Source organism: Eschrichtius robustus, chromosome 17, assembly GCF_028021215.1.
Source record: "Eschrichtius robustus isolate mEscRob2 chromosome 17, mEscRob2.pri, whole genome shotgun sequence".
Taxonomy (NCBI): Eukaryota; Metazoa; Chordata; class Mammalia; order Artiodactyla; family Eschrichtiidae; genus Eschrichtius; species Eschrichtius robustus.
Window position 1 is genome coordinate 42,250,503 of NC_090840.1, and position 21,684 is coordinate 42,272,186.

Sequence of the window (21,684 nt, forward strand, 5' to 3'; positions counted from 1 at the left end):
CTAAGCCTGTGTGCCACAACTACTGAGCCTGTGCTCTAGAGCGCACAAGCCACAACTACTGAAGCCCACGTGCTTACAGCCTATGCTCCACAACAAAAGAAGCCCCCACACAGCAACAAAGAGTAGCCCGCACTCGCCGCAACTACAGAAAGCCTGTGCACAGCAACAAAGACCAATGCAGACAAAAATTAAAATAAATAAAATAAAATAAATAAATTTATTTTAAAAAGAGAGGTAAGGAATGACTCTATATAATGATCATGGGATCAATCCAAGAAGAAGATATAACAATTGTAAATATTTATGCATCCAACATAGGAACACCACAAAACATAAGGCAAATGCTAACAGCCATAAATGGGGAAATCAACAGTAACACAATAATAGTGGGGGACTTTAACACCCCACTTACACCAATGGATAGATCATCCAGATAGAAAATAAATAAAGAAACACAAGCTTTAAATGACACAGTAGACCAGATTGACTTAATTGATAATTGTAGGATATTCCATCCTAAGGAAAAAGAGTATACTTTATTATCAAGTGCACATGGAACATTCTCCACAATAGATCACATTTTGGGTCACAAATCAAGACTTGGAAAATTTAAGAAAATTGAAATCATATCAAGCATCTTTTCCAACCACAAGGCTTTGACATTAAAAATAAATTACAGGGAAAAAATGTGAAAAACACAAACACATGGAAGCTAAACAGTGTGTTGCTAAATAACCAAGAGATCACTGAAGAAATCAAAGAAGAAATAAAAAAACCTAGAAACAAATGACATCAAAAACACAACAATCCAAAGTCTATGGGATGCAGCAAAAGCAGTTCTAAGAGGGAAGTTCATAACAATTCAATCTCACCTCAAAAAACAAGAAAAACCTCAAATAAACAACCTGACTTTACACCTAAAGCAACTACAAAAACAAAGAAATCTCAATGTTAGTAGATGGAAAGAAATCATAAAGATCAGAGCAGAAATAAATGAATTAGAAATGAAAAAAACAATAAGAAAGATCAATAAAACTAATAGTTGGGTTCTTTGAGAAAATAAACAAAATTGACAAAGCTTTAGCCAGACTCATCAAGAAAAAAAGGGAGAGGACTCAAATCAATAAAATTAGAAATGAAAAAGGAGAAATTACAACTGATAATGCAGAAATACAAAGGCTCATAAGAGACTACTACAAGCAACTATATGACAAAAAAATGGACAATCTGAAAGAAATGGACAAATTCTTGGAAAGGTACAACTTTCCAAGACTGAACCAGGAAGAATTAGAAAATATAAACAGAACAATCACAAGTAATGAAATTGATAGTGTACTTAAAATCTTCAAACAAACAAAAGTCCAGGACCAGATGGCTTCACAGGCAAGTTCTGCCAAACATTTAAAGAAGAGCTAACACCTCTCCTTCTCAAAATCTTCAAAAAAAATTGCAGATGGGGGAACACTCCCAAACTCATTCTGTGAGGCCACCATCACCCTAATACCAAAACCAGACAAAGATATCACAAGAACAGAAAATTATGGACCAATATCACTGATTAACATAGACGTAAAATCCTCAACAAAATACTAGCAAACAAAATCCAACAACACATTACAAAGATCATACACCATGATCAAGTGGGATTTATCCCAGGGATGCAAAGATTCTTCAATATATGGAAATCAATCAACGTGATACACCATATTAATGAATTAAAGCATAAAAACCATATGATCATCTCAATAGAGGCAAAAAAAGCTTTTGACAAAATTCAACACCCATTTATGATAAAAACTCTCCAGAAAGTGGGCATAGAGGGAACTTCCCTCAACATAATAAAGGCCATATATGACAAATCCACAGCCAACATCATTCTCAATGGTGAAAAACTGAAAGCATTTCCTCTAGATCAGGAACAAAACAAGGATGTCCATTCTCACCACTATTATTCAGCATAGTATTGGAAGTCCTAGCCATGGCAATCAGAAAATAAAAAGAAATAAAATGAATCCAAATTGGAAAAGAAGAATTAAAACTGTCACTGTTTGCAGACGACATGATACCATACATAGAAAACCCTAAAGACGCTACAAGAAAACTACTAGAAGTAATCAATGGATTTGGTAAGGTTGCAGGTTACAAAATTAATGCACAGAAATCTCTTTCATTCCTATACACTAACAACAAAAAATCAGAAACAGAAATTAAGGAAACAATCCCATTTACCATTGCAACAAAAAGAATAAAATACCTAGGAATAAACCTACCTTAGGAAGCAAAAGACCTGTGATCAGAAAACTATAAAACACTGATGAAAGAAATCAAAGGTGACACAAACAGTTGGAAAGATATACAATGCTTCTGGATTGGAAGAATCAATATTGTAAAAATGACTATAGTACCCAAAGCAATCTACAGATTCAGTGCAATCCCTATCAAATTACCAATGGCATTTTACACAGAATTAGAACGAAAAATTTTACCATTTTTATGGAAACACAAAAGACCCCGAATAACAAAAGCCATCTTGAGAGAGAAGAATGCAACTGGAGGAATCAGGACTCCCCAACTTCAGACTATACTACAAAGCTACAGTAATCAAGACAGTATAGTACTGGCACAAAAACAGAAATATAGATCAATGGTACAGGATAGAAAGCCCAGAGATAAACCCATGCGCATGTGGTTACCTTATCTTTGATAAAGAGGCAAGAATATACAATGGAGATAAGACAGACTCTTTATTAAATGGTGCTGGGGAAACTGGACAACTATATGTAAAAGAATGAAATTAGAACACTCCCTCACACCATACACAAAAATAAACACAAAATGGATTAAAGACCTAAATGTAAGACTGGACGCCATAAAAGTCTTACAGGAAAACATAGGAAAAACACTTTGACATAAATCACAGCAAGATCTTTTATGATTCACCTTCTAGATTAATGAAAATAAAAACAAAAATAAACAAATGGGACCTAATGAAACTTAAAAGCATTTGCACAGTCTAGGAAACCATAAACAGGACGAAAAGACAACCTTCAGAATGGGGGAAAATATTTGCAAATGAAGCAACTGACAAAGGATTAATCTCCAAAATATACAAGAAGCTCATGCAGCTCAATATCAGGAAAACAAAAAACCCAATACAAAAATGGGCAGAAGAGGTAAACAGACATTCTCCACAGAAGACGTACAGGTAGCCAACAAACACATGAAAGGATGCTCAACATCACTAATCATTAGAGAAATGCAAATCAAAACTACAATGAGGTACCACCTCACACCAGTCAGAATGGCCTTCATCAAAAAACCTACAAACAATAAATGCTGCGGAGGGTGTGCAGAAAAGGGAATCCTCTTGCACTGTTGGTGGGAATGTAAACTGATACAGCCATTATGGAGAACAGTATGGAGGTTCCTTAAAAAACTAAAAATAGAACTACCATACGACCCAGCAATCCCACTACTGGGCATATACCCTGAGAAAACAATAATTCAAAAAGAGTCATGTACCAAAATGTTCATTACAGATCTATTTACAATAGCCAGGACATGGAAGCAACCTAAGTGTCCATCATCAGATGAATCAATAAAGAAGATGTGGCACATATATACAATGGAATATTACTCAGCCATAAAAAGAAACAAAATTGAGTTATTTGTAGTGAGGTGGATGGAGTTAGAGTCTGTCATACAGAGTGAAGTAAGTCAGAAAGAGAAAAACAAATACAGTATGCTAACACATATATACGGAATCTGAGGAAAAAAAAGAAATGGTCATGAAGAACCTAGTGGTAAGATGGGAATAAAGACACAGACCTACTAGAGAATAGACTTGAGGATATAGGGAGGGGGAAGGGTAAGCTGTGACAAAGTGAGAGAGTGTCATGGACATATATACACTACCAAACATAAAATAGATAGCTAGTGGGAAGCAACCGCATAGCACAGGGAGATCAGCTCGGTGCTTTGTGACCACCTAGAGAGGTGGGATAGGGAGGGTGGGAGGGAGGGAGACGCAAGAGGGAAGAGATATGGGAACATATGTATATGTATAACTGATTCACTTTGTTATAAAGCAGAAACTAACACACCATTGTAAAGCAATTATACTCCAATAAAGATGTTTTAAAACAAAAAAACAACTAAAAATAGAACTACCATATGACCCAGCAATACCACTACTGGGCATATACCCTGAGAAAACCATAATTCAAAAAGAGACATGTACCACAATGTTCATTGCAGCACTATTTACAATAGCCAGGACATGGAAGCAACCTAAGTGTCCATCAACAGATGAATGGATAAAGAAGATGTGGCACATATATACAGTGGAATATTACTCAGCCATAAAAAGGAATGAAATTGAGTTATTTGTAGTGATGTGGATGGACCTAGAGTCTGTCATACAGAGTGAAGTAAGTCACAAAGAGAAAATCAAATACTGTATGCTAACCAATATATATGGAATCTGAAAAAAAAAAAAAGTTTCTGATGAACCTAGGGGCAGGACAGGAAGAAAGACTAAGACGTGGAGAATGGACTTGAGGACACGGGGAGAGGGAAGGGTAAGCTGGGACAAAGTGAAAGAATAGCACTGACATATATACACTACCAAATGTAAAATAGCTAGTGGGAAGCAATTGTGTAACACAGGGAGATCATAAAAGGAAATGAAACTGGGTCATTTGTAGAGATGGACCTAGAGTCTAAATATCGTATATTAACGCATATATGTGGAATCTAGAAAAATGGTACAGATGAAACTATTTGTAGGGCAGGAATAGAAATGCAGACATAGAGAATGGACGTGTGGACACAGTAGGGAAAGGGGAGCGTGGGATGAATTGAGAGATTAGGTTTGACAAAAATACACTACCATGTGTAAAATAGAGAGCTAGTGGGAACCTGCTGTATAGCACAGGGAGCTCAGTTCAGTGCTCTCTGATGACCTAGATGGGTAGGATGGTGGGGGAGGGAGGTCTAAGAGGAAAGAGATATATGTATACATATAGCTGATTCACTTCATTGTATTGCAGAAACTAAAACACAACATTGTAAAGCAATTATACTGCAATAAAATTTTAAAAAATGAAAAGACAACTCACAGGAGAAACTTTTTGCAAATCATAAATCTGATAAGGGATTTGTATCTAGACTATATAAAGAGCTATAAAACTCAATAATAAAAAGACAACCCAATTAAAAATAGGCAAAGGATCTGAATAGATAGCTCTCCAAAGAAGATATACAAATGTCTAAGATAGTGTAATTAACCAACATGGAAATAAAGATGAAAACCACAAGGAGATACCACCTCACAGCCACTAGGATGGCTATCATTACACACACACACATACACACACACAACACACAGAGAGAAAATAATAAGTACCAGAGAGGATATGGAGAAATTGGAACACTTAAGCATTGCTGATGGGAATGTAAAATGTTGCAGCGACTTTGGGAAACAGTCTGGCTGTTCCTTAAAAAGGTTAAACATAGAGTTACTATATGATCCAGCAATTCCACTCCTATGTATACACCCAAGAGAAATTAAAATATATGTGCACACAAAAACTTGTACTCAAGTGTTCTTAGCAGCATTCTTCATAATAGTGAAAAGGTGGAAACAACCCAATTGTCTATCAACTAATGAATGCAGTATACCTCTACAACAGAACATTATTCATCAATAAAAATAAATTATTGATATATGCTACAACATGGTTGAAACTTGAAAACCTTAGACTAAGTTAAATAATCACTGTTAAAGGACCACATATTGTACAATTCCATTTATATAAAATGTACAGAATTGGAAAATCTATAGAAGCAGAAAATAAATTAGAGGTTGCCTAGGGTTGTTAGGAGTATGGGAGGATTAGAGAGTGGTAGCTAAGGGGTCCAGGGTTTCTTTTTAGGCAATGAATATGTTCTATTATGGTGATGGATGCACAACTGTGAATATACTGAAAGGTGCTGAATTTTACACTCAAAGAATGAATTGTATAGTATACTAATTATATTTCAATTAAGCTTTTAAAAGAAAATAGAACTAACTACGTTAAGGACACTGTTCTGAAATAAAATCTATTAGGCATTTTGAGGTGTAGTTCCCAAGTTCTATTTCTAATTCCCTTTGAAAACATGTTTTTAAATTTATATTGAGCTGAGTATTGCTTGCTTAATTTTGTAGTCTTCATAGCAAAACTACAGCACCACATATTTCCTCTGTTTGTGCAAATAACCAGCCTTTGCTTCAAATGAATGTTTCTATTAACACTATGCCTAATTATTGAAATTAAACATGTGCAATATGAGCTTCTGCTCACTGCCTCTCAACCTATCTTTTCCTCCTGCTGGTTCACTCTGAGGGACCTTGGCTTACTGAAGCTTGCCAGGAACCCTGATTTGTATGAACATGGCCTTAACCGGAAGTAGTGTATCTAGTCTATCCTAAGAATTAAAATTTAAATACTTCTTTTCATCATCTTGATAAAAATCATAAACATATACATGTAATAAAACAAATAAGGAAAATTCCATTTAAAATAAAAAGCTCAGCTCCTGAAAGACTGCATTTTTAAGATAATATTTTTTTATTTGATAAATACAAGCAAAATCCCAGAATCCCAAATCCATGTCCCAACACCAAAGTCATGGACTAAGGTGAGATTGTGTCTCCATGACAGAACATTTAAATAAAAAATAAAAAAAAAGCTAGATAACTAATAATTTCAACTAACAAAATTGACACTTTCTGAAGTGTTGTGAGAGCATGTTTTCTCCTTTTTGTTTTCCTTTTAATCTTTCAATGCATTAATCGACTTCCTTTTCAGTGCTTTATACTTCACACCATTTTTCAGTGTGCCACAAATTCCCAACCCTTACTCTCAAACATTGTATCAAGACTATTGTAATACTAGGGAGATTACCTATCATGACTAACTGGAAAATTGTTCGACAGACACACTGCATAATCTTTGGAGGTTTCTACCAAGTAAAGCACACACCTCCCTTTGTAATAGGAAAGATTGAGGTCAGTATATGGAAACGAGTACATGAGACAAAATATGATATTTTACATATTGAATTCTATAGGTATTCTACAATAAACATGGAAGAATTTAGCGTGATAATACATGTGAAGTGATACTATAAATTGCAAAGTATTAGACGAAGTTTAGGTAGTACTGGTAGTAGTAACAGTAATAATTTCTAAGAACATACTCATTGTTACTTATTTGCAAAACTGCATGGTTTGAGGAACTCAAGACTAAAATGGCAATCTGTAAAGTCCCAGGGATAAAAATCAAATCAAATTTACTCATATTGACATTTTCCTAGAAAAGAAAATATATTGTATTTTTCAGCATAAATTAGTGTAAAAAGAGTCTGTTATTATTGAACCTATTGAGACCTAGGAGATCATCAATAAACAGTGCTAAGTAGGTTCAATCCCAAGGAAAACAGCCCAGCCTCTGCTAATGAGATTTCCATGCAATACCAGGCCAAATTTGATTTTATTTCATTCAGTGACTTCACAGCCTCTGAATAAGAGGTTCCTGTGAACTTCTGCAGTTTAATAACTGCAGAAATTCTGCAGTTTAATAAAAGTTGATCAAAATGGGGTTTTTAAGTAAATGCTTCAAACATATTGAGAATGGATACCCTTTCTCTGTAATAATTGTTTTGTGGGAAAAGGTTTAGTATCTTAAGATTCAATTCTTTGGAGGAAGGAGAATCATTAATGGTAAGAAATAAGCCCTCCTGGATTTCAACTGATCCCTCTTTCTTCCCTATGAAATCATAGTTATGGATGATACAGAATATTTTTAAAAACTCCCTATTTTATACAAAAATAAAAGTAGAACTGATTAATAGCAATCTTGAGCCCCAAACTAAGAATTAATTTCAAAATACTTTGAGGCCCATATACCCATATTTGTCTAGTATGTGCTAAAGAAAGAGTAGGTTGAGTAATTACCTGGCCAGAAATCTGTTCCTGTTTCTATTTTTTTAGCCAATTTTATAATTTGTTAAATGAAAATTTAAGTACTTATAATTTTTCTGAATTTTTTAATAAATCTCCAATGCTTTAGCTTTTAGAATTAATGGTTTAATTTTTATATTAAAGATCCTGAAAATGGTTGATCTACTACAGATCTGTAAGAAAAACTCAAAATATAAAACTTTCTCTTGGGGACCTTCAAGATGGCAGAGGAATAAGACATGGAGATCACCTTCCTCCCCACAGATACATCAAAAATACATCTACATGTGGAACAACTCTTACAGAACACCTACTGAACGCAAGCAGAAGACCTCAGACTTCCCAAAAGGCAATAAACTCCCCCATGTAACTGGGTAGGGCAAAAAAAAAAAAAGAAAAAACAGAGACAAAAGAATAGGGACGGGACCTGCACCTCTGGGAGGGAGCTGTGAAGGAGGAAACGTTTCCACACACTAGGAAGACCCTTCACTGGTGGAGATGGGGAGTGGTCAGGGTGAAACTTTGGAGCCATGGAGGAGAAAGCAGCAACAGGGGTGCAGAGGAAAAAGCGGAGAGATTCTCATGCAGAGGATCAGTGCCAACCAGCATTCATCAGCCTGAGATGCTTGTCTGCTCACCCACCAGGGTGGGTGGGGGCTGGGAGCTGACGCTTGGGCTTTGGAGGTCAGACCTCAGGGAGAAGACTGGAGTTGGCTGTGTGAACACAGCCTGAAGGGGGCCAGTGCGCACAGCTAGCCAGGAGAGAGTCCAGGAAAAAGTCTGGACCTGCCTAAGAGGCAAGAGACCATTGTTTCAGGGTGCACAAGGAGAGGGGATTCCTTCCCTGTCTGCCCACAGAAGGCAGAGCACCACCTAAATGAGCTCCAGAGATGGGCGTGAGCCACAGCTATCAGCTCAGACCCCAGAGATGGGCATGAAATGCTAATGCTGCTGCTGCAGACACCAAGAATCCTGTGTGCAAGCACAGGTCACTATCCATGCACACACACACACACACACCAGGAACCTGCACAGAATTCCACTGCCAGGGTCCCATAATCCAGGGACAAGTTCCCTGGGAGAACACATGGTGCTCCTCGGGCTGTTGCAACATCACGTTGGCCTCTGCCACAGCAGGCTTACTCCATATTCCAATTATAACTACCATACCCCTCCCTCACACTGGCGTGAATGAGCAAGAGCCTCCTAATCAGCCCTGCTTTAACCCCATCCTGTCTGGGCAGAAACAGATGCCTGAGGGTGACCTACATGCAGAGATGGGGCCAAAGCCAAAGCTGAATCCCAGGAGCTGTGCGAACAAAGAAGAGAAAGGGAAATTTCTCCATGCAGCCTCAGAAGGAGCAGATTAAATTCCCACAGTCAACTTGATGTACCTTGCATCTGTGGAATACCTGAATAGACAACAAATCATCCCAAAACAGAGGCGGTGGACTTTACGAGCAACTGTACACTTGGGGTTTGCTATCTGTGACTGATTTGTTTCAAATTTTTATGTTTCTCTTAGTATACTTTTTAGCACTTGTTATCTTAGGTGGATTTGTTTATTCATTTGGTTGCTCTCTTCTTTTTTATTATTATTGTTTTTTAAATTTTTTTTATTTTAATAATTTTTTTATTATTTATATTTTTTCTTTCTTTTTTCCCTTTTCTTCTGAGCCGTGTGGCTGACAGGGTCTTGGTGTTCCAGCCTGGTGTCAGGCCTGAGCCTCTGAGATGGGAGAGCCGAGTTCAGGGCATTGGACCACCAGAGACCTCACGGCCCCAAGTAATATCAATTGCTGAGGACTCTCCCAGACATCTCCATCTCAATGCTAAGACCCAGCTCCAATGGCCCGCAAGCTCCAGTGTTGGACATCCCATGCCAAACAACTAGCAAGACAGGAATACAACCCCACCCATTAGCAGAGAGGCTGCCTAAAATTATAATAAGTTCAAAGACACCTCAAAACACACCACCGGACGCAGTCATGCACACTAGAAAGAAAATATCCAGTCCCACCCACCAGAACACAGGCACCAGCCCCTCCACCAGGAAGCCTACACAAGCCACTGAACCAACCTCATGCATTGGGGGCAGAAACAAAAAACAACAGGAAATATGAACCAGCAGATTGCAGAAAGGAGACCCCAAACACAGTAAGTTAAACAAGGTGACAAGACAGAGAAATATGCAGTAGATGAAGGAGCAAGGTAAAAACCCACCAGACTAAACAAATGAAGATGAAATAAGCAGTCCACCTGAAAAAGAATTCAGAATAATGATAGTAAAGATGATCCAAAATCATAGAAATAGAATGGATAAAATACAAAAGTTTGTTTAACAAGGACCTAGAAGAGCAAAAGAACAAACAAACAATGATGAACAACAAATAAATGAAATTAAAAGTTCTCTAGAAGGAATCAATAGCAGAACAACTGAGGCAGAAGAACGGATAAGTGACCTGAAAGATAAAATGGTGGAAACAACTACAGCAGAGCAGAATAAAGAAAAAAGATGAAAAGACTTGAGGACAGTCTCAGATACTTCTAGGACAACATCAAACACACCAATATTCAAATTATAGGGGTCCCAGAAGAAAAACAGGAAAAGAGAGGGTCTGAGAAAATATTTGAAGAGATTATAGTTGAAAACTTCCCTAATATGGGAAAGGAAATAGTAACTCAAGTCCAGGAAGCGCAGACAGTCCTATACAGGATAAATCCAAGGAGGAATATGCAAAGACACATATTAATCAAACAACCAAAAATGAATAACAAACAAAAAATATTAAAAGCAGCAAGGAAAAAGCAACAAATAACATACAAGGGGATCACCGTAAGGTTAACAGCTGATCTTTCAGCAGAAACTCTGCAAGCTAGAAGGGAGTGGCAGGGCATATTTAAAGAGATGAAAGGGAAAAACCTACAACCAAGATTACTTTACCCAGCAAGGATCTCATTCAGATTCACAGAGAAATTAAAAACTTTACAGACAAGCAAAAGCTAACAGAATTCAGCACCACCAAACCACCTTTACAACAAATGCTAAAGCAATTTCTTTAGGCAGGAAACACAAGAGAAGGAAAAGCCCTACAACCAAAACAATGAAGAAAATGGTAATAGGAACATATATATCGATAATTACCTTAACTGTAAATGGATTAAATGCTCCAACAAAAAGACATTGACTGGCTGAATGGATACAAATACAAGACCTCTATATAGGCTGTCTACAAGAGACCAATTTCAGACCTAGGGACACATACAGATTGAAAGTGAGGAGATGGAAAAAGATATTCCATGCAAATGGAAATCAAAAGAAAGCTGTAGTAGCAATACTCATATCAGATAAAATAGACTTTAAAATAAAGTCTATTACAAGAGACAAAGACATGCACTATTTGATGATCAAGGGATCAATCCAAGAAGAAAATATAACAATTGTAAATATTTATGCACCCAACATAGGAGCACCTCAATACATAAGGCAAATACTAACAGCCATAAAAGGGGAAATTGACAGAAACACAATAATAGTAGGGAACTTTAACACTCCACTTTCACCAATAGACAGATCATCCAAAATGAAAATAAATAAGGAAACACAAGCTTTAAACGATGCATTAAAAAACATGGACTTAATTGATATTTATAGGACATTTCATCCAAAAACAACAGAATGCACTTTCTTATCAAGTGCTCATGGAACATTCTCCAGGATAGATCATATCTTGGGTCACAAATCAAGCCTTGGTAAATTTAAGAAAACTGAAATCATATCAAGTATCTTTTCTGACCACAACGCTATGAGACTAGATATCAATTGCAGGAAAAAAAATCTGTAAAAAATACAAATGAATGGAGGCTAATCAGTACACTACTAAATAACCAAGAGATCACTGAAGAAATCAAAGAGGATATCAAAAAATACCTAGAAACAAATGACAATGAAAACATGATGACCCAAAACCTATTTGATGCATCAAAAGCAGTTCTAAGAGGGAAGTTTATAGCAGTACAATCCTACCTCAAGAAACAAGAAAAATCTCAAATAAACAACCTAACCTTACACCTAAAGCAACTAGAGAAAGAAGAACAAAAAGAACCCGAAAGTTAGCAGAAGGAAAGATATCATAAAGATCAGATCAGAAATAAGTGAAAGAGGAATGAAGGAAACGATAGCAAATATCAATAAAACTAAAAGCTGGTTCTTTGAGAAGATAAACAAAATTGATAAACCATAACCCAGACTCACCAAGAAAAAAAGGGAGAAGACTGAAATCAACAGAATTAAAAATGAAAACGGAGAAGTAACAACTGACACTGCAGAAATACAAAGGATCATGAGAGATTACTACAAGCAACTATATACCAATAAATTGAACAACCTGTAAGAAATAGACAAATTCTTAGAAAAGCACAACCTTCTCAGACTGAACCAGGAAGAAATAGAAAATATAACCAGAAGAATCACAAGCACTGAAGTTGAAACTGTGATTTAAAATCTTCCAACAAACAAAAGCCCAGGACCAGATGGCTTCACAGGCAAATTCTATCAAACATTTAGAGAGGAGCTAACACCTATCCTTCTCAAACTCTTCCAAAATATAGCAGAGAGAGGAACACTCCCAAACTCATTCTATGAGGTCACCATCCCCCGGATCCAAAACCAGACAAAGATGTCACAAAAAAAGAAAACCATAGGCCAATATCACTGATGAACATAGATGCAAAAATCCTCAACAAAATCCTAGCAAACAGAATCCAACAGCACATTAAAAGGATAAAACACCATGATAAAGTGGGGTTTAACCCAGGAATGCAAGGATTCTTCGATATATGCAAAACAATCAATGTGTTACACCATATTAACAAATTGAAGAATAAAAACCGTGTGATAATGTCAATAGATGCAGAAAAAGCTTTAAACAAAATTCAACACCCATTTATGATAAAAAAAACTCTCCAGAACGTAGGCATAGAAGGAACCTACCTCAATATAATAAAGGCCATAAATGACCAACCCACAGCCAACGTCATCCTCAATGGTGAAAAACTGAAACCATTTCCTCTAAGATCAGGAACAAGACAAGGTTGCCCACACTCACCACTATTATGCAACATAGTTTTGGCAGTTTTAGCCACAACAATCAGAGAAGAAAAAGAAATAAAAGGAATCCAAATTGGAAAAGAAGAAGTAAAACTGTCACTGTTTGCAGATGACATGATACTATACATAGAGAATCCTAAAGATGCTACCAGAAATCTACTAGAGCTAATCAATGAATTTGGTAAAGTAGCAGGATACAAAATTAATGCACAGAAATCTCTTGCATTCCTATACACTAATGATGAAAACTCTGAAAGAGAACTTAAGGAAACACTCCCATTTACCATTGCAATAAAAAGAATAAAATACCTAGGAATAAACCTACCTAAGGAGACAAAAGACCTGTATGCAGAAAAGTATAAGACACTGGTGAAAGAAATCAAAGACGATACTAATAGATTGAGAGATATACCATGTTCTTGGATAGGATGAATCAACACTGTGAAAATGACTATACTACCCAAAGCAGTTTAGAGATTCATTGCAATCCCTATGAAACTACCAATTGCATTCTCACAGAAGTAGAACAAAAAAATGTCACAATTTGTATGGAAACACAAAAGACCCTGAATAGACAAAGCAATCTTGAGAAAGAAAAATGGAGCTGGAAGAATTAGGCTCCCTGACTTCAGAGTATACTATAAAGCTGCAGTATTCAAGACAGTATGCTACTGGCACAAAAATAGAAATAGAGATGAATGGAACAGGATAGAAAGCCCATAGATAAACCCACACATATATGGTTACCTTATCTTTGATAAAGAGGCAAGAATATACAATGGAGATAAGACAGGCTCTTTATTAAATGGTGCTGGGGAAACTGGACAGCTACATGTAAAAGAATGAAATTAGAACACTCCCAAACACAGTATACAAAAATAAACATAAAATGGATTAAAGACCTAAATGTAAGGCCATACACTATAAAACTATTAGAGGAAAACATAGGCAGAACACTCTATGACATACATCACAGCAAGATCCCTTTTGACCCACCTCCTAGAGGAATGGAAATAAAAACAAATATAAACAAATGGAACCTAATGAAACTTAAAAGCTTTTGCACAGCAAAGGAAACCATAAACAAGATAAAAAGACAACCCTCAGAATGGGAGAAAATATTTGCAAATGAAGCAACTGACAAAGGATTAATCTCCAAAATATACAAGCAGCTCATGCAGCTCAATAACAAAAAAACAAACAACCCAATACAAAAATGGGCAGAATACCTAAACAGACATTTTTCCAAAGAAGATATACAGATTGCCAACAAACACATGAAAGGATGCTCAACATCACTAATCATTAGAGAAATGCAAATCAAAACTACAGTGAGGTATCACCTCACACCAGTCAGAATGGCCATCATCAAAAAATCTACAAACAATAAATGCTGGAGAGGGTGTGGAGAAAAGGGGACTCTCTTGCACTGTTGGTGGGAATATAAATTGATACAGCCACTATGGAGAACAGTATGGAGGTTCCTTAAAAAACTAATAATAGAACTACATATAACCCAGCAATCCCACTACTGGGCATATACCCTGAGAAAACCATAATTCAAAAAGAGACATGTACCACAATGTTCATTGCAGCACTATTTACAATAGCCAGGACATGGAAGCAACCTAAGTGTCCATCGACTGATGAATGGATAAAGAAGATGTGGCACATATATACAATGGAATATTACTCAGCCATAAAAAGAAATGAAATTGATTTATTTGTAGTGAGGAGGATGGACCTAGAGTCTCTGATACAGAGTGAAGTAAGTCACAAAGAGAAAAACAAATACCGTATGCAAACATATATATATGGAATCTAAAAAATAAAAAAAGTTCTTACGAACCTAGGGACAGGGCAGGAATAAAGATGTAGATGTAGAGAATGGACTTGAGGACACGGGGAGGGAGAAGGGTAAGCTGGGATGAATTGATAGAGTAACATTGACATATACATACTACCAAATGTAAAATAGATAGCTAGTGGGAAGCAGCTGCGTAGCACAGGGAGATCAGCTCGGTGCTTTGTGACCACTTAGTTGGATGGGATAGGGAGGGTGGGAGGGAGGCTCAAGAGGGAGGGTATATGGGGATATATGTATACATATAACTGGTTCACTTTGTTATACAGCAAAAACTAACACAACATTGTAAAGCAATTATACTCCAATGAAGATGTTTCAAAAAACACCTTTCTCTTATTTCTACAGTACAATAATGCCATATTTCATAGAATTTAAGACTCCATGAACTGTAAGAAACACAAATGTTTTATACACATTAAAACAGAAGACCAATGCCAATTAAACTATGGCACAAAGCTTCTTGTCACTTAACATTGTGTTCTATATTTTAAAAAAGAGATCTTTGTGACTTACTTGGACATAGATATTTATCACCATATTCCTACATAGAAAGCAAAATATAAGCAAAATAAATTCATTATTGCTTTGGTAAATGTTGTCATTTGCAGGCAATCCTTTAGCACATATATCAGTAGAAAACATAAGGTAGCTTCTACTTTTGGGGATCTTCCTTTCTAAGATCCCATAAAGCATGTGGTCATTGCCTTATAAGAAAGTGTGAAACTGGCTATTCCTCTGGCGATGGATATTACTTCACTGTATCACATTTAGGCTTCATTGCTCTGTTTCTGTGTCTTTCTATTAAATAAATTTCTATTTCAATGCCAAATCATAATGTAATATTTTAATATCTGTATATCATTTAATCAACACATGCAGCAGACTCAATTGAAATAACAGTAAGACTAGCGATAACCAATTTACACATAAGCAGGCAACAACTACTACGTCATGATTGTCCTCTTACCGTCAATTGTAAGACACATACTGATTTTTTTAAATGCTGAAATGTGAAAACATGTGAATCTTAGAATTGAAGAATCCAATGACAGTCCCCTATATCTGCATCATGGTGGCTATTAGCATGAACTTGGTAGCCAGATAGACATGAGTACTGACTCAGTCATTTAACTGCTGTGTGATTGATACTGGGCAAGTTACTTAACCTCTACAAGCCTTAGGTCATTTAAAACTAAGTATTATAGGGGGCTTCCCTGGTGGCACAGTGGTTGAGAATCTGCCTGTCGGTACAGGGGACACAGGTTCGAGCCCTGGTCTGGGAGGATCCCACATGCTGCGGAGCATCTAGGCCCGTGAGCCACAACTGCTGAGCCTGCACGACTGGAGCCTGTGCTCCGCAACAAGAGAGGCCGCGATAGTGAGAGGCCCGCGCGCTGCGATGAAGAGTGGCCCCCGCTCGCCGCAACTAGAGAAAGCCCTCGCACAGAAACGAAGACCCAACACAGCCAAAAATAAATAAATAAATAAATAAAAATTTAAAATAATACAGACATACACTTTATAAAAAAAAAAGTGTTATAGTAGTATCTACTGTACAGAATGATTATAAGGATGTAACAATGTAATTTCTAGACAAACTGCTCATTAAATATTAGATACTATGATTTTTATTAGAAGCATTATCTGTTTGGGTCTTCACAACCACCTGTGACGTAGTAGAAAGACAATATTATCCCCATTTGCTGCTGAGGAGAACAAGGATCAAAGATATTTTGATCCGCCCAAGATCATAAAGTCAGTAAGTGACTGGTTCCTTCCATATATATTCTCCCTAGATTGAGACTGATAAATATACATATATTTCCCATTCTCATTTAAAAAATATTGAATTAGCTTAAAGAAAATAAAAAGGATCTGAGCATTGTGAATATTTTTGGTTCTCCAGCAGCCCACTCCTCTTTATTCTAAAAGCAATACCCCTTCTCAACTTTCAATCCATGTGCTTTGAATCCAACCTCAATTCCTGGTTCCAGGGATGGAACATAAGGCCCAAGTTCAGCTAATCAGAACTTTGAATTCCCCTAGCTACAAAGATTGATCCAGGAATAGGCACTTAACTCAAGCCAAGTTAGTCAGAATAAATCAGAGCTAATCTCAGGACTTTTACTTGAATAACCAGAAAGAGATATTTCAACAGAAAGGACATTTCCCCCTTCGGTTTGGCTTTGACTTGAGGAGATGTGAGGCTGGCGCAGCTGCTACCATCCTGTGACCGCACTGATCCTGAAAATGAAGCCAAAACATGGCCAATCTGGGTAACAGATAGAAACCAGCTACTAAATCCAATAAGTGGGTTTCTGAATCCAGCCATGCTTGAATTTACCCTATTTTTTACTTCTCAGTTATTTGAGACAACATGTTCCCTTTCTCTGCACAAATTATAGCTTTCGCCTCCTGAGCAAGGGACTCAAGGTAGGGCAGTATAAGCCTAAAAGAGCTATGTGTTTAACAAGCACCAAGACTGCTATATCCAATACATAATTATTTATCTTTGTTCTGAAAAAGCAAAATTGGCCAAATGGTAATGATTAAACACCACTGATCTGCAGTGTACACAATTCCAAGAACAGGAGACAAATGTTTACTGTGTCAATTTCCATATCACTGGCCAAGCATCCTAAGGGCTTTCTATATTAATTTATAGTAGGCAACACTATGGAAAGAGTTGGTTTAGATAAATTTAAATACCTTGTGGTGTCAGTGACACACACATAGAATTGTTTATTTCACTATATCCAAGTCCACTCTGATTGGTATCATCGTGCATTTGGAAATGGTTGACACTACGCAATTACATTTTCTGTCTTTTAATCCTCTAAAATCTGACTAGTTAGAAACCCAAATATAATTAACACAACTAACTGGTTACAATAATTTATTCAGACTTGTAAAATTTAAATATGCTACAGAGTAAAATCTAGGCTCTTCAAAACAGCACTAGCACTAATATTTGAATATAAAAAGGGAAAAGAGGAAAATGGCAAATTCAAAACCTTGTTTACTAGGTAAGTAGTTAAGTTTCTTTGCTAAAATGTAAAATAATATTTATTGAGAAATTTAGTGTATCTAAGGTTCTTCCAGGAGAACTTAACAACTGCTGGGACATTTGTAAACATACAGAGAAATCTATATATTCCCCGCATCCTAGGATTCCCCTCTTATTTCCACCAGTAAAGGAACTACAGTACTATTTTGATTTTCTCATTCTTTCAACATGCTGACTTAAGGTGTTGCTTTAACATAACGTTTTTAAACCATCTACTCCTACTACTAATCCACATGTTTTGTGAAAATGTTTGTACACAGAATGGGATTCCAAAGAGAAACAGATTGTAACTTAATACCACACACGGAGTTTAGTTGGATTTTATATATAATTCTATACAATATAAATAATAAATCTGCAAAAGCACATGTGTTCAATAAGTATGAATATTAGCATACATATATGCTTCAATTTCAAATGTTATTCCTCTTTCTCTTTCATTAGAGGTCAAAAATCCAGAGGGAGGTGGGAAGGAGGAGGTGGGGAACCCCCCTCAATTTATCACCTCAGTAAATGACCCACACATACATTTTCCTTGAAACAGTAATTACTACTATCTTCCCTTGATATGGCAGGTGAAGGGTTAAATTAAAGAAGTCTTGTAGTTTGCCATGACTGAAATGAAGGTCCGCTGTCCTCCTTCAGCCCTCATGAAGTTTTCTGCTTCTCATTCCTATTCTACCCTTGCTGTGAGGTGTGCTATCCTGTCGGTTACCTACAAACATTCAACTTCATAGGAGGAAATAAGAAATGAGTTAACGTAGTAGCTGTGATCTGATCTTTATTTCACTAGATGAGTTTTTCAAACTTTTTAAAACTCAGCCAATTGTAAGAAGTATATTTCCCATCATAACTCAGGACACACCAATATTTATGTTTATACATGTGTATGTCTAACTGAAGCAAGAATTTCAACCAGTGTTGACCCTTACTATGTGTAGTGCACTCTGATACCCTCTTTTTTATTTTATTCTAGTCTTTGTATTTTTTTCAAATGCTGTTTAAGAACCACTAAATTGATTCCATGATCCTTTAAGTCTTGACCTAAAGGGTTGAAAAACACTGTCTCAAGAGATGAAAGCAGCTTAAGCTAGAAAGAGCTTGAGTCTTGAAATAGGTTTAAAATCTGACTTTGCCATTGATGGCCATGTGACCTGTGGCAAGATCCTTAGCTCATATACTCAGTTTCCTCAACCATAGAATGGAGGTAATATTCCTACTTTGCAGGATGACTGTGAGGATCATTGAGTTGACATGTGAAAATCCAAGCCCATTCTCTGATATATGGTAGAATGAAAATAAATATTAGTTCATGGATCATCCCTTAAATCTCAAAAAACCTAAGAGAGAGCAAGATCTCTGTAGAAACACTGCTTTTCAAACCCTTTTAAACCTTCTCCCTCTCCTTCCTTCTCAGTCTTTTTCACTAACTCATAGACAAAACACTTGTTTAAATTCTCTAGTCTATTAGGGGCCAAGTGAGCCACGGCCACAGCCACATTGGCAAACACCGGAAGCACCCGGAAGTCCAGGGTAATGCTGGTGGCATACATTGCCACAGGATCAACTTTGACAAATACCATCCAGGCTACCTTGGGAAGGTTGGTATGAGGCATTACCACTTAAAGAGGAACCAGAACTTCTGCCCAACTGCCAACCTTGATAAATTATGGACCTTGGTCAGTGAGAAGACTTGGGTAAATGCTGCGAAGAACAAGACTGGAGCTGCTCCTATCATTTATATGGTGCTATCGGGCTACTACAAAGTTCTGGGGAAGGGGAAGCTCCCAAAGCAGCCTGTCGTCGTGAAGCCCAAATTATTCAGCAGAAGAGCTGAGGAGAAGATTAAGGATGTGGGTGGGGCTTGTGTCCTGGTAGCTTGAAGCCATATGGTGGAAGATTCATTAAATGTTAGCGAGTGCTTTTCAAAAAATATAAATCAATAAAGTCCCTAGTCTAAAGAATAAGAAATTATTAAATAAGGAACGTTTAATATCTCAAACTTTTCCACCAATTTCTGTGCAGACCTAATTAACAATTCTTTGGAATATTGGGTCAAAACCAGTATAAACTTCAAAATTCTTGGAGTGATCCTTGTCCATTATGATCTGATTCTGTTTTCATCTGCAACATTAGATCAAATTATTGCTACTTCCCTCAGCTTCCAAAGAATACCTGATTCAGTCCCATTAGTTCCTGCCTTGTCATGCTCTGTTGCACCTTTGTATTTTGTAAATGTTTCCTTTGTGCTGGTCTCATCATCTCTTTCCCAGCTTTCTGTTTTGACACTTAACTGCCTATGTAATCTTGGGCAAATTACTAATTCAGTATTTCTAAACATACTTTCCTCTTCTGTAATATAAGAATAATAATATTTACCACATGAAGATTCTTGAAAGGATATAATGACATCAGGGTTGTAAATTGCCTGACATATAATAAGCACTCAATGAATGATGATTGTTAGTATTTTTATTATGTTTATCAGTCAATGCTGAGTTAAAGTAGCATCTATTCTAGCAAATCTTTGCTGACACTCCTGTTCTAGATTACATGCCCTACTTCTGGACTCTCTTCACACTCTGTGCAAATGTCTTATTGCATCATGTTCTAAGTGTTTGTTTTCTTGCTGCCTCCTCTACAGGACTGGAAAACCTCTTAAGGACAAGGACATGTCCTTTTCCTTCAAATCTAGAGCATCTAGCAGGGTGCCTGGAACATTATAAGGTTTTTAATATGTTTGTTTGTTTGCTTAACTTGTTTTATGGATGACTAAAATACAAAAGTACATAATTACCACCTCTACCGTACCTTTTAGAACTGGAGAACTATAAGAAAAGAACGGGTAGTCACTGGAAGAAATACTACTCAAAATAAAAATGCTGTTCTGTAATTTCAAAGACAAAGTAATGCTAAGGAATTATTTCTTCATTTTTAGCTTCCTTGGATTGCTTTAGAAGCCTGAAAAGTGAGGGTTCCTTTTTACAGTGACTCCAGTAGTTATTTTCATTCATTTAACAACAGTTTATTGTGTAACAGCAGGGTACACTACTCTATGTGTTGGGGATATAGCAATGAAAAGTCCACACCCTAGAGGAATTTACAGCCCAATGGAAAAAAGAGGCAAATAACTTAAATAAATATATTATATAAAGTATAATATATAATAGATAGTAATAGATGCTATAGAAAAAATAAAGCACAATAAGGAAATGGACGGGATTTGCTGTTTTAGGAAACCTGAATCTGTTATGAGACAATATTTGAGGAAAAAACTGAATGAAGCAAAGAAATAAACAATGTGTTTAGGTCTCTGTAACACTTCTACACTTAATTCTAAAATTTTCCAGTATTGAAGTTGATAATAAACTAGGAAAGCAACTTTGTCATCCTAAGCAGTTGAAGGGGAGACCACCTCAGATGCTTAAAGTGGCATAACGAGCAGACATCAACTCAAGCACTAATTGAATTACAGCCATGACCTTGCAGGAACACACTGAACTCTATTTAAAATTGCTATGGCAATGACTCCGTGACTTAAAAGAAGTGTTCATGTGACCTACAACCCTTTTATGCCATCAACTTCTTTTATCTGTTCAAAAAAGCCTGAACACTGACCCATATCTGCTAGG

At 36.6% G+C, this 21,684-nt stretch overlaps 1 protein-coding gene across 1 annotated transcript in view; it reads left to right on the forward strand.

Moving 5' to 3' along the window:
* Window positions 1-19,935, forward strand: part of LOC137751042 (large ribosomal subunit protein uL15-like) — a 39,101-nt gene extending 19,166 nt beyond the window's left edge. Inside the window, exon 2 of the mRNA XM_068525487.1 lies at window positions 19,516-19,935. Coding sequence (XP_068381588.1) covers window positions 19,516-19,935 — 420 coding nt within the window. The remainder of the gene's footprint in view (window positions 1-19,515) is intronic.
* The last annotated feature ends 1,749 nt before the right edge of the window (window positions 19,936-21,684 follow it).